The sequence below is a fragment of the Triturus cristatus genome, chromosome 6, assembly GCF_964204655.1.
Source record: "Triturus cristatus chromosome 6, aTriCri1.1, whole genome shotgun sequence".
NCBI lineage: Eukaryota > Metazoa > Chordata > Amphibia > Caudata > Salamandridae > Triturus > Triturus cristatus.
Window position 1 is genome coordinate 268,520,752 of NC_140589.1, and position 18,128 is coordinate 268,538,879.

The following is an 18,128-nucleotide window of genomic DNA, read 5'->3' on the forward strand; positions in this document are numbered from 1 at the left end:
ATAGTGAGCATGGGACCCACGACTGGGCATATCCTTGGGCACTTATGCCATTACATCAAACACCAATTGTGAATTAAGGAATGCTCGCAATAAGCCCAACCACATGCACGGGGTAGCATTCCAACCCATTATTCTTTTACCCACCGTGCCACCTCAGTTTGAACCCAGCAATGTGCAAATCATTCTCGACCCTGCTCCAGTAGGAATAGATAGGTCACTAAACTGCCAGGCCAGGCCCTCCTTGAACCGGAACACAAGCAACCCAAGACTGGCTTCGCCCTGATTGGGGCTTGATAATCGGATGTAGCTTGGTTCCAGTGGCACCTAGCTGCACTCCATTAGACCCATGTCTGATGTTCTATTCTAGTGTCTTCTACTGGATTGAGTGATTGGTGCTAGAAGCCACATTTAATCCATTTTTCTTTCAAAATAACAACCAACTATAAGAAAAAAGGCAGTGCTATTGACTTAGAAACCTCAAAAAACTATTTCACAAACCTTTTTATAATGGAGGAATTGAAAATATAAGGCTGCCACCGTTGGAGCCTGTAATACTGGTGCTACTTCTTTCAAGAAGTACACTTCGCCAGTATCCCATCAGTATCCAATCATACCCTATAAGTGTCAGTTAGGTTAGTTCTGTTTTTCGGATCCTCTGCAGAAGTCCTGGAGCACTCAGCACTGCCCTTATTGGCTAGTTATGACTAAAAAAGATTCATATATCATCATATTTCATATCTTTGGTATTTTTATTGCTTTTATACCATTTTGGACCACAACAGCGCTGTTGTTCTTTGTGAAAGAAAGCTTCTTCTGTTCCGCACTACCTGAATGAGATGTAAAAGGTAGTGTTTGAAATCCTAGTTCTCCTCCATGGTAGTCTTCATCACCGTCATAAGCAACCTTCTTTCCTCCCCATGGAAAAGAACAAAAAAGTGGCTCTTTTCTGTTCAGGATCCTAAGCATCTGTAAAATTGAAACTGATCTACTCCCACTGATAGGTGTTATGGGATTGCAGAGGGATGTGCTTCTTTAAATAATCAGATAACCAGACTATATAAACTGTAGCCTATCTACCTACATTCTCCCTATTTCCTTAACTTTTTCCTTCTAAAAAAGGTTTGTGAAAGTTATTTTTATTGTTATCACTTTTCTTTCCTAAAGGGTGACTGTTTATTTCATGAAAATCGAATTTAAAAAAAGACAAAATTATTCCTTATTGTTTTATATTGGTTTTTCTAAAGGAAATGTAAATTAAAAGTGCTTTGGATCCCGCGCATGGGCAGGACTGTTTAATATTGAGCTTCATCACAGTGGTGAGGAGGAATGATGCTCTGGTGCCGGGCGCCCTTAAGGAGACCCTGTAGAACCTCAGTGATTTGGCAGACACTTTGGACTCTAGCTAGACAAGAGGGAAGTATACAGTGGGTTGTTACTCTTACAATACGTTTTTGGTTGTGTGAATAAAGGGAGGAGGGTGGGGTACAGACCTATGAATGGTTTCCTGCACCAGTATTGTCATGTTGACGAAGTTGGGGGCTTTGGGTGCGCCTACAGAGTGTGGGGAGGGAGATATGAGAAACACTGTAATCTTTTCTCCGATATGTTGGTTAAGGGGGTCGTTGTTTAGGTTGGTTTGGTTTGTTCACATCAATACTGATACGTCTGGGTACTGTTTTGGATCTGCATTGCGGTCAGATGTCTTAGCAATGGATGACATACAACATCAGAGCATACAATTGGATCAGAAAAGATACGGCGATCCCACTCCTCAGAGAGCGTGGTGGGCAATAGTTAGGTTACGCTTGCCTCTCACATGGCTAGAGAAGACTACACATTACTGACGTGAAACGTCAATGGGTTAGGGAATTAGATCAAACGTGGGATGTGTCCAACTATCTCAAGATACTTAAACCGGTCTTTGTACTACTGCAGGAAACTCACCTTATGGGTCCACACTGCTTGTTTCTCGGCAGGGGACAATACACCACACTTGCACATGCAGGCTTCACCCGAGGTTCCAGAGGAGTGGCGATTCTCGCACGCAAATTCTCCCCCTTTCAGGGTTAATCAAAAATGGGAGGATCCAGAGGATACTTATGTAGCGGTCCAGGGTGTTTGGAATCATGCCTCATGGTTACTCATCAGTGTGTACGCCCCCCCCCACGTCTTCAACAATGCACGTTAGATATGGTAGTTGAATCCTTTTACAAGCAGGCCCTGCCACACATATTATTGGAGGCGATTTCAATGACGTATGCACTCCTACCTTGGACCGCACGCTCATGCGTGCGGGGTCAAGGGAGCTCACTACGCTAGCAAAATTCCAGGAGACTTTTGGGTTAACTGACTTATGGAGAAGTCGCCACCCGTCCAGACGTGCGTACTCGTACTTTTCTGGAGCACATAGGGTGTTCTCAAGGCTGAATTATCTTTTTGCCCCAGCTGGAGAGGTTGATCATATAGAAGAGGTAGAATATTTGGCTAGAGGTATCTCAGATCATTCACCACTCTATTTGAAAGTAGGGAAATGGAAGAGCAGACATAATTCCTCCTGGAAGCTGAATGCGTGGGCCCTGAAAGACCATCAAGTAGCCAAAGAACTTAGAGTATAAGTGGAACTTTATTTTAGAGAAAATTAGAGCTCGGTTCAATCGGCCATTACGCTCTGGGAAGTCTTTAAAACTGTGCTACGAGATAGAGCACAACATATCATTGCCTACCACAAAAGATGCGAGCTTCAGGAGCTCCTGACATTAGAAATCAGGCTGCTAGAGCTTGAGAACAGCGGGCCCCTACATTAGATACGCACACACTCCGTCAGATTGATATTACTAGAAGAGAGTACCAAGCATTGGCCACGATAGAAGTGCAGACACACCAGCTTGCTTTACAACAACGTCTATATAAACTGGGGACAGAACGGGTAAACTATTGGCATGGCTGGGTAGGAAGGAACAAGACTCTAGATGGGTCGCGTCCATTAGGGAAGCAGGCAGACACTACACCACACCACAAGACATATCCGAGGCCTTTGCCTGATACTATACAATACTTTATGCGGCCCAAGTAAGTGTTAGTGAAGCGCAAATAACCGAATACCTTGAAGATATAGAGCTCCCCTGTCTTCCCCCAGAGGAGAGAGAGGCTCTGGACGTAGACATTACACTGGAAGAAATAACAGAAGCCATCAATAGATTAAAACTGGGGAAAACGCCGGGTCCCAACGGCCTCCAAGAAGAATTCTTCAAAAAACAGAACACTCTTCTAGCGCCACGTCTACTAACGTTGTTTACAGAATCCAGAGATGCTGAACTGCTACCTGCCGATCTCAGAGTAGCAACAGTGGTAGTGATACATAAGGTTGGGAAGCCACCAGATGACTGTGGATCTTATCACCTCATATCATTGTTAAATATTGAAACTAAAATCTTAGCTACTGTTCTCGCCACACGCCTCACAAAAGTAATTACCGTGCTAATTCACGATGACCAGTCCGACTTTATGCCAAAGCACGCCACGCGCTACAATCTACGAAGGGTGGCCAATTGGATGGACACCGTTCAAGATCGGGAGAGTGCACATTTACTCCTCTCCCTAGATGCTGAAAAGGCGTTTGATACGGTTCATTGGCCTTTTATGATACACGTTTTGAAGAAATTCGGGTTTGGTCCGGGCTTCCTAGCTTGGATTGGACTGTTATACACGAAACCCGAAGCCAGAGTCGGAGTCAACGGGGCCTTATCACATACCTGGCCAATTAACAGGGGTACTAGACAGGGTTGCCCCCTTTCCCCATTACGTTTTGCCCTCATCCTGGAGCCTCTTGCCTGCGTCATCCGGTGCTCCCCTGGGTTAGGTGGGTTTGTGGATGATGCTAGGCAGCTTGATGAAGAACACATATCTTTATATGCAGATGATATTTTACTGTATGTCACCTACCCGAGCGTGACTCTCCCTCAAATCCTACAGATTTTTTAGCTATATGGGAGACATTCTGGATATGAAATCAATTGGAATAAATCGACCCTCTACCCAATCACTGGGAGGCCAGAGCCTCAGTTATACCCCAAATGTTTATCTTGGTAATTGGAGGGGTTCACATACCTTGGTCTCTATCACCATGAATGTAACTGAGAACATAAAATGTAATGTCAAGAGTTTTTCTTAACTTTCAGGATGACGTCAAGAGATGGCGCAATCTTCCCCTCACCTTCATTGGGCGGGCAGCTATGTATAAAATGATTACGCTTCCTCAGTTGCTCTCTGTGCTGCAAAATACCTACTGTAAAGTTCCAGACACATTGTTCAACCAAATAGATAGTGAACTGCGCTTGCTTTTATGGGTTGGAGCCTCCCCACGGGTGGCACTCCGAACCTTGCAGAGGGGTCAATACAGCAGGGGCCTAGCCCTCCATGACGTTAGGGCATACTACAGGGCATCCCATCTTATTGTCATTAATGACTGGATTCATAGAAGAAGAGACGATTCGGCTTATAGGCTGGAAAGACTACAATTTGGACCACATACATACCTCCATTATCTATATGGAGGTAAGGGCAATAGTCAACTACTTCCAGCAACCCAGAGATCGCTGGAGGCGTGGAAAAGTGCAGAAAGGCAAATGCATTGGGACAAGAAACATACCAGAGAGACCCCATTATGGGAAGGCATCAGACTGCCTGAGATTGGGAAGCTTCGTGGTTTTAAAAAATGGGACCTCATAGGCATTTCCAAGGTAGGAGATCTCTTAGAGAGGGGAGAGCTAGTGTCATGGTCCGACTGACCTGTTTGCCTGTGCGCGTCAGGGTTGTGTGCCTGTGCGCGTCAGGGTTGCGCGAGTGAGACGCGACATACCCACTTCCGGTGCCTGCCATGAGCGGTCCAGTCTCTCGCCGGAAATAGCGGGACGTCATCAGCGCTTCTGGGGGAAACCGCTTATCAGCTGCGGCTTTCCCCCGGGTACGGCGCTTCGGATTAACGTTCCCGATGCCTGTCCTGATGTTCTACACGGAAACGCTGCCTCTGGACCCTGATTCAGGTACTCGACACCCGCGCTGAAACGCTGAAGCACAAAACTGTCACCGCCTCTGCCGCTGGAGTGCTTGTAGCGTCTATTTGGAGTGAGTATCGCAAGAGCGAGAGACAGTGAGCTTTGCTGCCGCGTTGGTGCGACCAAGCCCTGCCACGTCATAGCAAGGCGCTGTGGAACACTAGCTGCATTTACCGTGAGTACCTGTCGACCACGCGCTGGAGCGCTTACTGCTTGCCCGTAGTTGTTTAGTACAGCGCTGGAGCGCTTACTGATTTTTCCCTCAGTTGTTTATTCCGCGATAAAGCGCTTGCTGATTTTTGTCCCTGGTTGATTTTTTCCTGCGCTGGAGCACTTGCTGATTTTGTCCTCAGTTATTTATACTGTGCTGGAGCGCTTGCTGATTTTGTCCTCAGTTATTTATACCGCGCTGGAGCGCTTGCTGATTTTGTCCTCATTTGTTTATACCGCGCTGGAGCGCTTTCTGATTTTGTCCTTGGTTGATCTATACTGTGCTAGAGCGCTTGTTGACTTTGCCAGTGACGTATGTTGAAAAGCGCAGGAGCGTTCACTCCTCGCAAGACTACAGTTCCTTTCCTTTTTGATGGTAGCAGACCTTCAGGAAAATACACTGAGGTACTCCTTGGCTCACGCATGTGTGTTTGCATGTGTACGGTCACAGGTGGCCACTGTTGATGGTAACGGGTCTCCTTTTGTTTTCCGGTCCAGTTGGCGTTTCCCTATCCTTGACATCAGAGGGACGCCCGCTACTCCACCCCGACATCACCCAGATCACTAGCTACCATCCCTGCCCCCCCTTCTATCCTAGTTTGTTGACCGTTCAACTAAGAATGAGGTGTGTGTGGGGACGATAGCCCATGTCGCCTCTGCGAGATCTCTCCGCAAGACACAGGTAACTCTGTGGGGGAGTCTGACAGCTAGCCTGCTTTGAAACACTCAAAGATAGGTACCAACTCCATGATACACAGGTCTATGCATACCTCCGGTTGAAACATGCATGGATAGCGTAGGGATTGGAAGGGGAGACACTACCAGAATATGCCTCGCTAGATGGTCGCCTCTTGCAGGAGGAGATTCTGGCTAAAGCTGTTTCGTATACTTACAAAACACTACTCAATAATATGTCGGAGAAGCTTGGTCCGCTGCGAACTAAGTGGGAAAAGACCACGTGAGTATTAGAAGATATAGACTGGGAGGCTGCTCTTATGCATCCACGGGAGGTGGCGATCAAACTTAGGTTACGCCTCATCCAATACAAAATTCTGCATCGTACATACTTCGACAGAGTCCGACTTCATAAAATAGGGAGAGCGGAAAATCCAAAATGTCTTAGATGTCATGGGGTGGATGCACTTTTATCCATACTTTATAGGAATGCACAGAAATCCAGGTATACTGGGGAAGGATTGTGGGTGAGCTCAATAACATCCTTGACATTCAACTTGAAATGGAGCCAAAATATCTTCTGCTAGGTATTTCAACAGACGTAGACTTCCCACAATGAAAATTAATTTTAGCTAACTTGGGATTGGTGGTGGCCAAGCGTGATATACCGAAACACTGGGGGGCACAACAAGTACCCACACTAAAAGAATGGAGGACATGCTTAGACTTATACATGGTGGCAGAACAGGTAACATATAAAGTTAGGGGCTGCCCTCGGAAATTTATGAAAATATGGGCACCATGGATGAAATACTACGGCTTAGAATTGGAAGGGGAAACGGAGGGAGGGGGAGCACCGCCACGAAGGGGATTGGAAGACCCTTGAATGATGTATTCTATGTTTCTACTGATGCCACACAGAAAGTTTGTGACTCTATTCTATGCTCCATACAACACTGGTTCTTTTGTGTCATTAAATGTAATGCCTTGTAATGGAAATTTACTGTGAACGTATACCAGACGAAACTACGATGGATTATCCAATATTATATGTCAAGTATTCATGATTTGTTTTTCATGTTATTTTCTTGTTATAACAAAATAAAAATAAAAATATTTCAACAACAAAAAAGACTGTTTAACACTGTACGTCTTTTTCAGTAGTTAGGTTCCACTGCTGTTAAAAATAAATTGTTTGAAAGGACTGCTGCATGTTCCACTTCTTTTCTTTAGTTGATGTCTTCAATGTCTCTAGCGAGTGAACTAACACAAAATATTTAATTTTCCAGCATCTCCGTACTCTGAAAGTTCCTGGAAAACAGATGGCGGCAATATCTTGGGAAGGAGGAGGACTACGAGTTGGCCTAGCTGTTGATTCTTTCATATATTTTGCAAATATTAGACCTGATTACAAGGTAGGTGTCATAGAATGTGAAATCATGTAAAATTACTTTCTGCCTGTGAGCAGCTGACCTGGATTTTGTTAGTGCTACATTTTTGTATGTGGCATTGAACGTCTTTGCAAGGCTGGTAGCCATGATATCCTCCCCAGCAACAGCCCTTGGAGAAGCCTGCTCTTTGGGGTGCAGGGCAAGTTCTGATTTACCTCCTGAAAGCAGCCAGACTGCAATTGAGATGACTAGTATGTGACGTTAAAACCCACATCCCACTGATAATTTTTTGCGTTCTCGCTTCCTTTAGTGCAACAGGCATTGGTAGTGCCTGTGAAAAAGTTTCTCTGATTGAATGTGGAATTGAATTCTGAAAGTGACATAACTGTGAATTTAGCACTGACATCCTACCGCTACTCCTTATAAAGAAATGTACCAATCAAGGGGAACACCTGCAGTACATGACATTCCAAATATATTTGTCACCACTTTATATTAGTTTACAGGGAATTTGAAAGAGACAAAGATGTGGCATGGTAGTGTTATATAAATACATTGTCTGACCTTTTTCTCTGGTCCTTGGACAGCCAGAGGTTGCAGGTTAGAATCCTTGATTGTGATGGTCGCTCCCTACTAGTGTCCAAGGGCATTGGATACTGTTGTCAAGTACTCTGCACTTTCCAGGGGTGGTTTGGTTGAGAAATTAATTCTTACTCAAGGAGTCGGTGTCAGATTTTTAAACGCGAATTCATAATGACACAGTAATCAGGCTCTAATTCATAATGACACAGTAATCAGGCTCTTTAAATAATAATGTCTCGATGTGTCCGTCCGTGCCTTACTATATTATAAAGATTTTTTTTTATTAACATACCAGAATAGCCTCCACAACTCACCTCTCACAGACTGTGCTGTGATTGTTGGAATCATCAATAGACACGACGACTAAACATCTGTACCCCCAGTGACAGGGACTGTGAAAATTATGCTGTATTAGGACAAATAATAGGGTGTAGGAAGCACGCCCATTCAACTAGTTTTGTTTCAAACTGCTGTTAGTCATGGGCACTTTAAAAGCCACAGTCTGGGCTGACTCTTGTGCAAGTGATGCAGATGCATCACATGCACAATTTTTGAGATTGTGTAGTATATGGATTCTTTCTGTAAAGCAATATGATTAATGCACCTGCAGTGATTTGTTAAAGGAAAGTACAAGATTGGAAACACAATGTCCTGCTGAAATACAGTGATCTTATACGCCAATCATAATGCCCCTTATTTGCCATCAAGTGGAGACAAACATCAAAACACATTCCTTTAAACATTAGTTAAATGTAGTTTTTTGGCTGGTATAAATTCTCCCACTGGATATTCTTGTATCTAGTGAAACAAATATATGTCATCTAGGCACTAAATTCACCTGATTCAGATCTTAACAGAACCATCTCCCAAATTAGTTCTCAGTCTAGCTTGGTCACCTTTGGTCCACAAACGTTTAAAGAACAAAGATCTCCAGAGAGACTGTCCTCTGAGTATCTCTTTTACCCACAAGAAGAATCATTATTTCAAAGCTGTTTCTACCTCTGGCTTGTAGGCTGGCTATAAAAAGGATGTGTATCTCACACACAAGGGTCAGAGGTAGAATAATGCCACCAAATACTTCTACCAAAGAATCGTCAAACACACATTGTATAAGGTAGCACCACTTTGAAGCCAGAGTGATAAGGGTAGGGCACAAACCAGTATTGGACGAAAACCCTCACTCACCCGAGTGTGACATGCTTCATCATTGGGTTCCTCCAACACATGGGGACCAAAAGGTACCCCATGTGGGCTACAACTTAACCCCTAATGGGAAGGAGCTGGAGTGCAAAGCACGTATAGAATCTCCCAATTCAAAGGTAAGGAGGGGCAGAGTGCAAAAAATAGTAAAGTGGTGATTAAAAACTACCTACTCTGGGGCACCAATTTTTATTCTTCTTCCCAAAAAGTGGTAGTGTTTAAAAAGCAAGTGAAAAGAGGGTTAAATATATATACCCTTATTCTACTACGGTCAACATGTTTCAGCCATAAATGACAGCTAAGTTCTTGGCTTTCTTCAGGACCTATAGACCTAAGTCACTCTGCTAAGAAAGTGCAAAAAGATATATATGTAAGAATAATAATAAATATTCATTGTCAAAGCCACAATACTTGACCAATCCTGTCAATCCTCTTTTAGTTGGTAGTCAAGGGGCTCTGCAAAACAATAATAATAAAAAAATAATAAAAGTGAGTCATCACTCATTGTATTAATGTTGTGCCATGAAGAATAATACAATCTGTGTCTTCGATTGTATGAAACACAGCTCTTACCTATATATTGTCAGTGTCCTCCCACTCAACCGTCATCAGAGACACTCACCTCTGTCGGTTTCTGTTAATGGGACAAAAACAAGTAGGCAAGAGCCGAGTAAAAATGATTGTAAAGATGATTGTATGGTCCAGCCTAAAACCCAGAACACTCTAAGTGTAAACATAGAAGGGAGCAACAACATGACAATGTTACAAAGATCTAAAGATACATCATAGTGACCAATTCTCATGAGGATAATTCTGGCCGTCTATAGAAAAATAGATTTAAAATAAAGTGCAGACCAAAAGGTGATCATTCCCTTAATCTAAACTCATGTCGTTCGAATCACTCAATGCTTGTTAGGCTATCGGTCAGAGGACCCGACACAAACACTAGCATATATATGAGGCTCATTTGACTAAATAACATCATTAAAGTACAGTCTCAATGAGTTCCGACTTTCCCCAAAAAACATGAAAGCGGGAACAAGAGGTACTCGTAAAACGAGATACTCGTGCTAGCCATGAGACGGTAGGCAGGTAAGCCGGGCAAATCCTAGTTCTCAATAGGTTACGTAAACAAATGCAGAGAGCCTCAGCACCAGCGAGAAAATAGAGCGTGGGGGTATTCAGTGCCCAAAGCTTACCTACAAATCCGACCGGGTTCTCCTATGTGTCTCCGGCGGGAGCATCTGAATCTACGTGGTACGTGTATATAAGTATACCCGGAAGACGCCAGAGCCGCTGGGTGAGTGAGGGTTTTCGTCCAATACTGGTTTGTGCCCTACCCTTATCACTCTGGCTTCAAAGTGGTGCTACCTTATACAATGTGTGCTTGACTATAAAAAGGATGTCACAGTGCTGCAGCTCTGCTCATTTACACCCGTATTAACTGTGTTCATCTAAACCAGTGATCTTCAAACTTTTTCATGCTGCACCCCCACTCCCCTCAGAATAAATAAAAATAATTGGGGGCCCCCTCAGAGTTTTCCACAATTATTCTATTCAATTTGCAATGTTAAGTATGTCTTAACCATTACAGTTATGTTAAACCTTTTAAAAATGACCCATTACATAGTTGCTGACTGCTGATCATTTCTTTTTAGCTTAAAACAAAGCACTGCTATCAGCATGATGCTTCTTTTGACCAGAGCCTGGTGCCCCCCTGGCATCAGGTAAGGCCCCTCTAGGGGGGCCCACCCCCCAGTTTGAATACCCCTGATCTAAACCAATGAATCTGTCTTTCTGATGGATACATCTGCCAGTGGATTCCTCACCTTGTGAATATACCCTGCGCCAGCATTCCATGTAACTTTTTTTCCCCAGCTCTCTACGCCGACGTGGACGTCATAATGCATCGGCTCCGCTCGCGACTCCGTATGACGTCACCGGAGCCATAAGAGAGCCACGTCGGCGTGATGACGTCAGTTCCCTTTTTTCTGCGCTGTGGACGCGCAACGGTTTTTCTAGCACCCTCCTGCTACTTTGTAGTCGTTTGGTGGTTACTGTTGGAAAAAATTGGCATGTCTTCGACTAGGAAGTCTGGTTTTAAACCCTGTAGGGAATGTGGGGGCCACATGTCATTGACAGACCCCCATGAAGATTGCTTGTGGTGCCTTTCTTCCGACCACGACGTGGAAGATTGTTCTAGCTGCAGAAGGATGAATCCCAAGGCCTTGAAAGAAAGGGAGGCGAAGCTCTTCATGGACAAGGCTAAGAAGGAGAACAGAGGTAGGAAGAAGGAAAGTTCGAGACCGGAGTCGTCGACTTCGCATTCTTCGAAGTCGAAGAAACATCATAAGAAGAGGAAGCATTCCTCTCGGCGCCGGTCTTCGAAGAGCAAGGCGTCGAGATCGACTTCGCCTCGACGTCGAAGTAAGGATGTGTCTCCTTCTCCGTCTAAGTCTCCATGGGGATCTCCTTCGCCGAAGCGGTACCCGGCGCCGTCTCCAGCGCAGTCGCCGGCGCATACGCCGGCGCATACGCCGGCGCAGTCGCCGGTTCCAGTGGAGTCTTCGGCTTCGGAGGCCGAGCAAGAGCAAGAAAAGAGCCTTCTCCAGAGCCGGATGATCCTGCGGCGCCTGTTAAGGACACTGCGGCTCCGGTACCAGGTACTCCTCAACCGGATCCGGGATTATTCCCTTATCCGCAGTTCCCGACTCCGGGTGCGGATTCGACGCGATGTATGGGATTTTCCAACGGGCTGCCTTCCCATCCGGCGCACCTACTGGTCCCGTGGGTCCAATGGCATATACTCTGGGAGTGCCGCAGCATTATGCTCAGGCCCCGTTTATGCCCTTTCTGCCGATGGCGCCTTCGTGGCAGTTTCCGGCGCCGACTGGGGATCCATCTCGGCTTCGATTGGATCGACCTTCTTCGGAGCCTTCCTCGACGCCGTTGCCGCCTCCTTCGGCGCCGCGTCCGGCTCCGGCGCCGCCGACCCCGACACCTCCGGCTCCACGTTCGGTTCCACCGACTCCGCGTACGGCGCCGCCGACGCCGGCTCCTCGGATCCGTTCAAGGAGAGAGGCCCAGAGGGTCTTAGAGGAGGAGCGTTATAGAGTGGAGGTGGAGGAAGGTGAGGTGGATTCATCTTCCGACGAGTTTGAAGGGATTCAGGAGGCTAGTGGCCTGGATACGACTCCGGAGTGGGAGCATTCTTCCTCTAGGTCCTCTCCACCGCAGGAACTGGATCCTTACCATCTTGTGATAAAGAAGGCCGCAGAGTTGCTGGACTTGCAGTTGCCCTCTGCGGAGTATAAGCCTAACCTTCTGACGGAGGTGTTACACTCGCCTACCTCGACCAGTGAGCCTTTGCTGCCCTTTAATGAGGCTATTTTGGAGCCAGTTATTGACGTCTGGCGTCAGCCACTCTCTTCGCCGGCAGTCTCCAGGCAGGTGGCGAGAAGATATAGGGTGGCACCTGGGGATCCAGGTTTTCTGTCTTAACACCCTTCTCCAGAAAGTCTGGTGGTACAGGCGTCCTGCTCGAAGCATGCTTCAGAGGCTTTTCCTCAGACTCCTGCGGATAGGGAGTCTAAGAAGGCGGATCAGGGGGCTAAAAATACCTTTTCTTCTGGGAGCATGGCGCTTAAGTCCACTAATGTCATCTGCTTGCTAGGGCGCTATGTTCATGCTCCTATGGACTCAATGAAATCGTTAGCCCCTAAGTTGCCAGAAGGTGAAAAGGCGTCCTTTATGGAAGTGGTCACGGACACTTAGGCTGCTGCAAGGCAGGTGATTCAGTCAGGGCTTGATACGGCTGATTCGGTGGCAAGGATAATGGGGTCATCTATAGCCACTAGGAGGCAAGCGTGGCTTCGTTCATCTGGCTTCTCTACGGACGTTCAGGCCACATTGGTGGATATGCCATTTGACGGACAGAGGCTTTTTGGTGAAAAGGCTGATTCCGCCTTGCAGAGATTTAAAGAGAGCAGGGTGACGGCGAAGTCTTTAGGTCTGCAGGCTCCTGCTAAAGTATTTGGGCTTAAGAAGTTCAGAGGTTTTGGGAGGTCTTCATTTCGCTCCTTCCGGCAGCCTCAGCAGCAACAGCAGCAGCAGAATTCCCTCTATAGGTCCTATAGAGGGAGACAAAGAGGTCGGTGAGGTTCTGGCCGCAAACCCTCTTCATCTTCTACCTCCTCTGCTCCCAATGAAGCGTCAGGGAAGCAGCCCTAGATCCCCCATCCTGGAACATGTAAGACCTGTGGGGGGTCGGGTGTCCCACTTTCTGCAAGGTTTGAGATCTGTTACAACCGACCTTTGGGTTTTAAACCTCGTGGAGACTGGGTATGCTCTTCCCTTTCGTGAGTTTCCTCCCCCTTACCCTCCTTGCCAGGGTTACTGCTCAGAGGACCATCTACTTCTTCTGCAGAAGGAGGTGTTGGCTTTGCTTCAAAAGGGTGCGATAGAGGTGGTTCCAGAGCAGGAAAGGGGTCAGGGGTGCTACTCCCGGTATTTCCTGATTCCCAAGAAGGACGGCAGATTGCGTCCAATTCTGGACCTCAGAGTCTTGAATTTTTACCTGAAACAGGAGAAGTTTAGGATGCTGACCCTTGCGCAGGTTCTTCAGGCATTGCAGCAAGGAGACTGGATGGTGTCGCTCGACTTGCAGGACGCGTACTTCCATGTCCCAATCCTGAAGTCGCACAGGAAGTATCTCCGTTTTACGGTTGGGTCGCAACATTACCAGTTTGCGGTCCTCCTGTTTGGTCTTACTACCGCACCTCGGGTCTTCACGAAGGTGATGGCAGTGGTGGCAGCCCATCTCAGGAGGTCGGGGATTCCGTTTTTCCCCTACCTGGACGACTGGCTTCTGAAGGCAGAGTCCCCAGAGATGGTGCAGCATCATCTGCAGGTAACATCTCAGCTGTTATTCGACTTGGGTTTTTCGATCAATGTGCCCAAATCTCACCTGGTGCCCTCTCAACGCAACCTGTTCATAGGGGCGGTACTGGACACTACTGTGTGTCGAGCATTTCCTCCACCTCAAAGAATTCTCGACATTCAGGAGATGGTCCCTTTATTCCACAATGGAGCGGTTGTTCCAGTTCTGAAGGTCTTTCGTCTGCTCGGTCTGTTCGCCTCCTGCATTCTGTTGGTCAACCATGCACGCTGGCACATGAGGGCGCTCCAGTGGTGCCTCCGCAGGCAGTGGTATCAGCACAACGGAGATCTCAGGGAGTCGATCAGGATCTCCAGAGAAGCTGCAGCGGATCTGTCTTGGTGGAGCGTGGAGGGCAATCTGTCTCAAGGAAAGCCCTTCCATCTACCTCCATCGGTGGCCACAGTGATAACTGATGCATCGACTATAAGGTGTGGTGTGCATCTGGGGGATCTGGAGATCAAGGGTCTTTGGTCTCCAGAGGAAAGGTTGCTTCACATCAACCTTCTGGAATTGCGGGCGATTCGTTTGGCGCTCAAGACCTTCCTCCCTTCCCTTCGCGGTCAGTTGGTTCAAGTCCTGACGGACAACACTACCGCAATGTGGTATGTCAACAAGCAGGAGGAGTGGGGTCGCATTGTCTCTGCAGAGAGGCTCTGCGTCTATGGTCCTGGGCTCAGGACCATCGGATTTGTCTGATGGCAAATCATCTGGCCGGGGTGCTGAACGTACATGCGGACAGTCTCAGACGGCAGTTCTCCGCCGACCACGAGTGGAGGCTCCATCCAGAGGGGGTTCGTTACGTCTTTCGGACGTGGGGAACCCGTCGGGTGGACCTGTTCGCCACCCGCGAGAACGTGCACTGCCCGTCGTTTCGCAGTCTCCAGTATCCGATGCAGGGGGTGTTGGGGGACGCGTTTCAGTTGAGTTGGGGCTCACAACTCCTTTACGCGTTTCCTCCCATACCCTTGATTCCTCGGGTTCCGAGGAAGATTCGCCAAGACCAGGCCCAAGTTATTTTGGTCGCCCTGGATTGGCCAAGAAGGGTGTGGTATACAGATCTACTCCACCTCTCCTCGTGCCCTCCGCTCCGTCTCCCTCTGAGGGCAGACCTCCTCTTGCAGTCGGATGGGCAGGTTCTACACCCCCACCTCCAGAGCCTACACCTTCATGCCTGGAGATTGAACGGGGCAACCTGGCAACCTGAATTCCTTCTCTCTCACGCCTGATGTGGTGGATGTTATTTTATTTGCCAGGCGACACTCCACCAAGTCCATTTACTCATATAGGTGGTCTAAGTTCGTTAAATGGTGTGGAGAGAGATCCATTGACCCTTTAAAAGCCCATCTTTCTGATGTGCTTCAGTTTGCTCTTTCCCTGGCTCAGCAGGGCTGTGCTGTGGCCACGGTCAAGGGCTATCTTTCGGCCTTATTGGCTTTTCTATGTCTTCCTGATCAACCGTCATTATTTAAGTCTCCGATTGTACTAAGGTTTATCAAGGGCCTTACAAACAAGTTTCCTCCTACTCCTTTTGTAATGCCACAGTGGGACCTTAATCTTGTTTTAACTTTTCTGATGGGGTCCCCGTTTGAGCCTCTGCATTGTTGTCCTCTGAGGCTGTTGTCCTTTAAGACGGTCTTTCTTGTAGCCATAACCTCGGCAAGGAGGGTGAGTGAGCTTCAAGCTCTTAGTTCTAAACCCCCTTTTCTAACATTACATGCTGAAAGGATGGTACTTAGGACCAGGGCTGCTTTCCTGCCTAAAGTAGTTACTCCGTTTCATTTGGGGCAGTCTATTACTCTCCCTGTTTTTTATCCTCCTTGTGAGAAGTTGGCCTGATATATGATGTCACTAGTTCTAGTGTACACCTTGTATCAGTCCAAACAACCCTTATGGTGATTGGTTGTAAAGTCAACCTTATAGACCAGCTATCCTAGTGGTAGCATGGACAAGAGCAGTCTTAGGCTAAACTCTGAATGGCATGTGAAGGCAGCTGTTATACCATTTGTAACCCCTTGAATACCAAATGAAAGGACACCACAACAGATATATATATAAAATAAAGTGTATTTATTCTAGTCAAACCCTCAGCACTCTTTATGAGATTCGAGGTAAGTACAACACAGTCTTATTCAAGCATACATTAAGTCACACAGGTAAGTAATACAGTTAGGCCCTAGGGGCCACGCAAACCATATACTAAGTAAGTGGTATAAGGACCACTGTCACGGAAATAGGATAGGCCTAGGCCTAGGGAATCGCTGGGGCTACACTATACTACCCAAGGTTAGGAAGTGGGAGGCCCACGGGATTCAGGTGCAGAGTGGAAACACTCACGCGTAATGCGTATAATCGATAGAAATAGTACAGTTTAGAATTAATAAGATTTAGGACACTTCTGGAGTAGCTAGGAAGTCGAGACTTGAGAACTAGACACTAGGATAGTCAATACCCTGATGAGCACCGGAGTACCCAAGTTACCTAGCCCACGGGCTGCGGGTGCATAGGTGTGAACTTGCGTCGGGTTTCGTCGTCGACTCCCATGGATGCCTGAAGGAAAGATGCTGACAGGCAGTCAGTGAAGAGTGTCCGGTGGATCCCAAGGCCGGGATCAAGAAGGAAGGATACCTGCAAGCAGAAGGGACAGAGTCTGGGTCACTAGCCAGTGACCACGTGGAACCAGGAAGGAACCAGGCGATGTCGGGAGATTGCAGGTGAAGAGGTGAAGCTTGTCGCAGCAGCCACGGGTACCAGGAGATGTCGAGGACGACCAGGACCAGGAGGCGAGCTGTCCCACGAAGGCTCGTGCTGTCGGCAGCGTCAAAGTCGAACTAGGACTCACCAAGCCTTGGCAAGCGGAACCCACGAAGAATGGAGGACTTGCTTCTGGTGCAGACCAGGAAGGTCTGGGGTGCTTCTCTTTTACAGAGGAGCAGGAGCCAGTCTGGAGGAGCCAAACCAGCAGTGGAAAATTGAAGGTGTGTCATCGCAAAGGTTACTAGCCACCGGGCAAGCAACCGGACAGACGCGGCAAGCAGGAAAATGCAGAAGGGCCCCACGCAGGACTCGTGGAGTGTGGGGGGCTGATCTTCGGTGCAGATGGTGCTTGGGGTTGGGGCTTCTCAATCCCCGGTGCACAACCTCGAGGGTGCCTCAGAAGCTGCGCTGGAAGATACTTGCCACTTTTCCCAGGTAGCCGGTCCCACGTCTCTCGTCGCCTCCACAGATCTCAGCTCGGCTGTGGATGTGGATCAGGGTCGGAGAAGTCTGGAAGTCAAGGCTCTGGTCAGGCTCTGCAGTCGGTCCCTCGTAGAACTTCAGCAAAGCAAAGGGTAAGTCTCTTGATGGTGCCTGTTCACACAGGGTGACCACTCCTTGGCCACAAGGGAGATTCTTCAGTCTTCTTCTTTCGTCGAATGTCGAAGGTCCAGAGTTTCTGTTCAAGTTGCAGGTTCAGGATAATCTAATCTCCTGGGGCCCAGCTACCACACTTATACTAATCTGGGGGGCTGGGTTGCCTGCTAGGTCACGCCTTATGGGTGGGACCTGGGAGGGGGGTGGTTACACCCCCTTCCCTTTGTCCAGTTTCGCGCCAGGACTGGGGCTGGAGTGCCCCAGCACCGGTTTGAACTGGACTATGCATGGGACACCTTGTGTGCCCCAGGCAGTGTCTAGTTTCTTTCATCCCTCACTGCCCCAATACACTAAGGCCTGTCTGGGGTGGTGCTAGCACCTCCCAAGGCAGGAAACCTATTGTCCAAGCCTCCCGTGCCGGGATCACTCCCAGCAGCAGGAGGTCAGACTTGTGTTGTGGCAGCAGCATCCATTTTGTGATGCTGGGGCTCTGGTTAACTTTAACCGGGTAAGTAGGTTTCAACATGTCTTCTCCCTCTAGAAGGGAGGGATAATATCCTCATTCCCAGAAATGGGATGGGGGTATTATTCCAAAGTGTTAGACACCTTACACGACATGTTTTGATAAAGCCAACCCATAGTTACCATAACCGTTTAAGATTATAAGGCACTTTAAGAGTATATGGTAGGCTATATCATAGAACAGCTATAAGGACATGGTTCCGA

At 47.6% G+C, this 18,128-nt stretch overlaps 1 protein-coding gene across 1 annotated transcript in view; it reads left to right on the forward strand.

Moving 5' to 3' along the window:
* The window catches only part of WDR35 (WD repeat domain 35), a 515,604-nt gene that overhangs the window by 120,667 nt on the left and 376,809 nt on the right, over positions 1 to 18,128 (forward strand). The window contains exon 9 of the mRNA XM_085610631.1: positions 7,229 to 7,354. Within this exon, the coding sequence (XP_085466757.1) occupies positions 7,229 to 7,354 (126 nt within the window). The remainder of the gene's footprint in view (positions 1 to 7,228; positions 7,355 to 18,128) is intronic.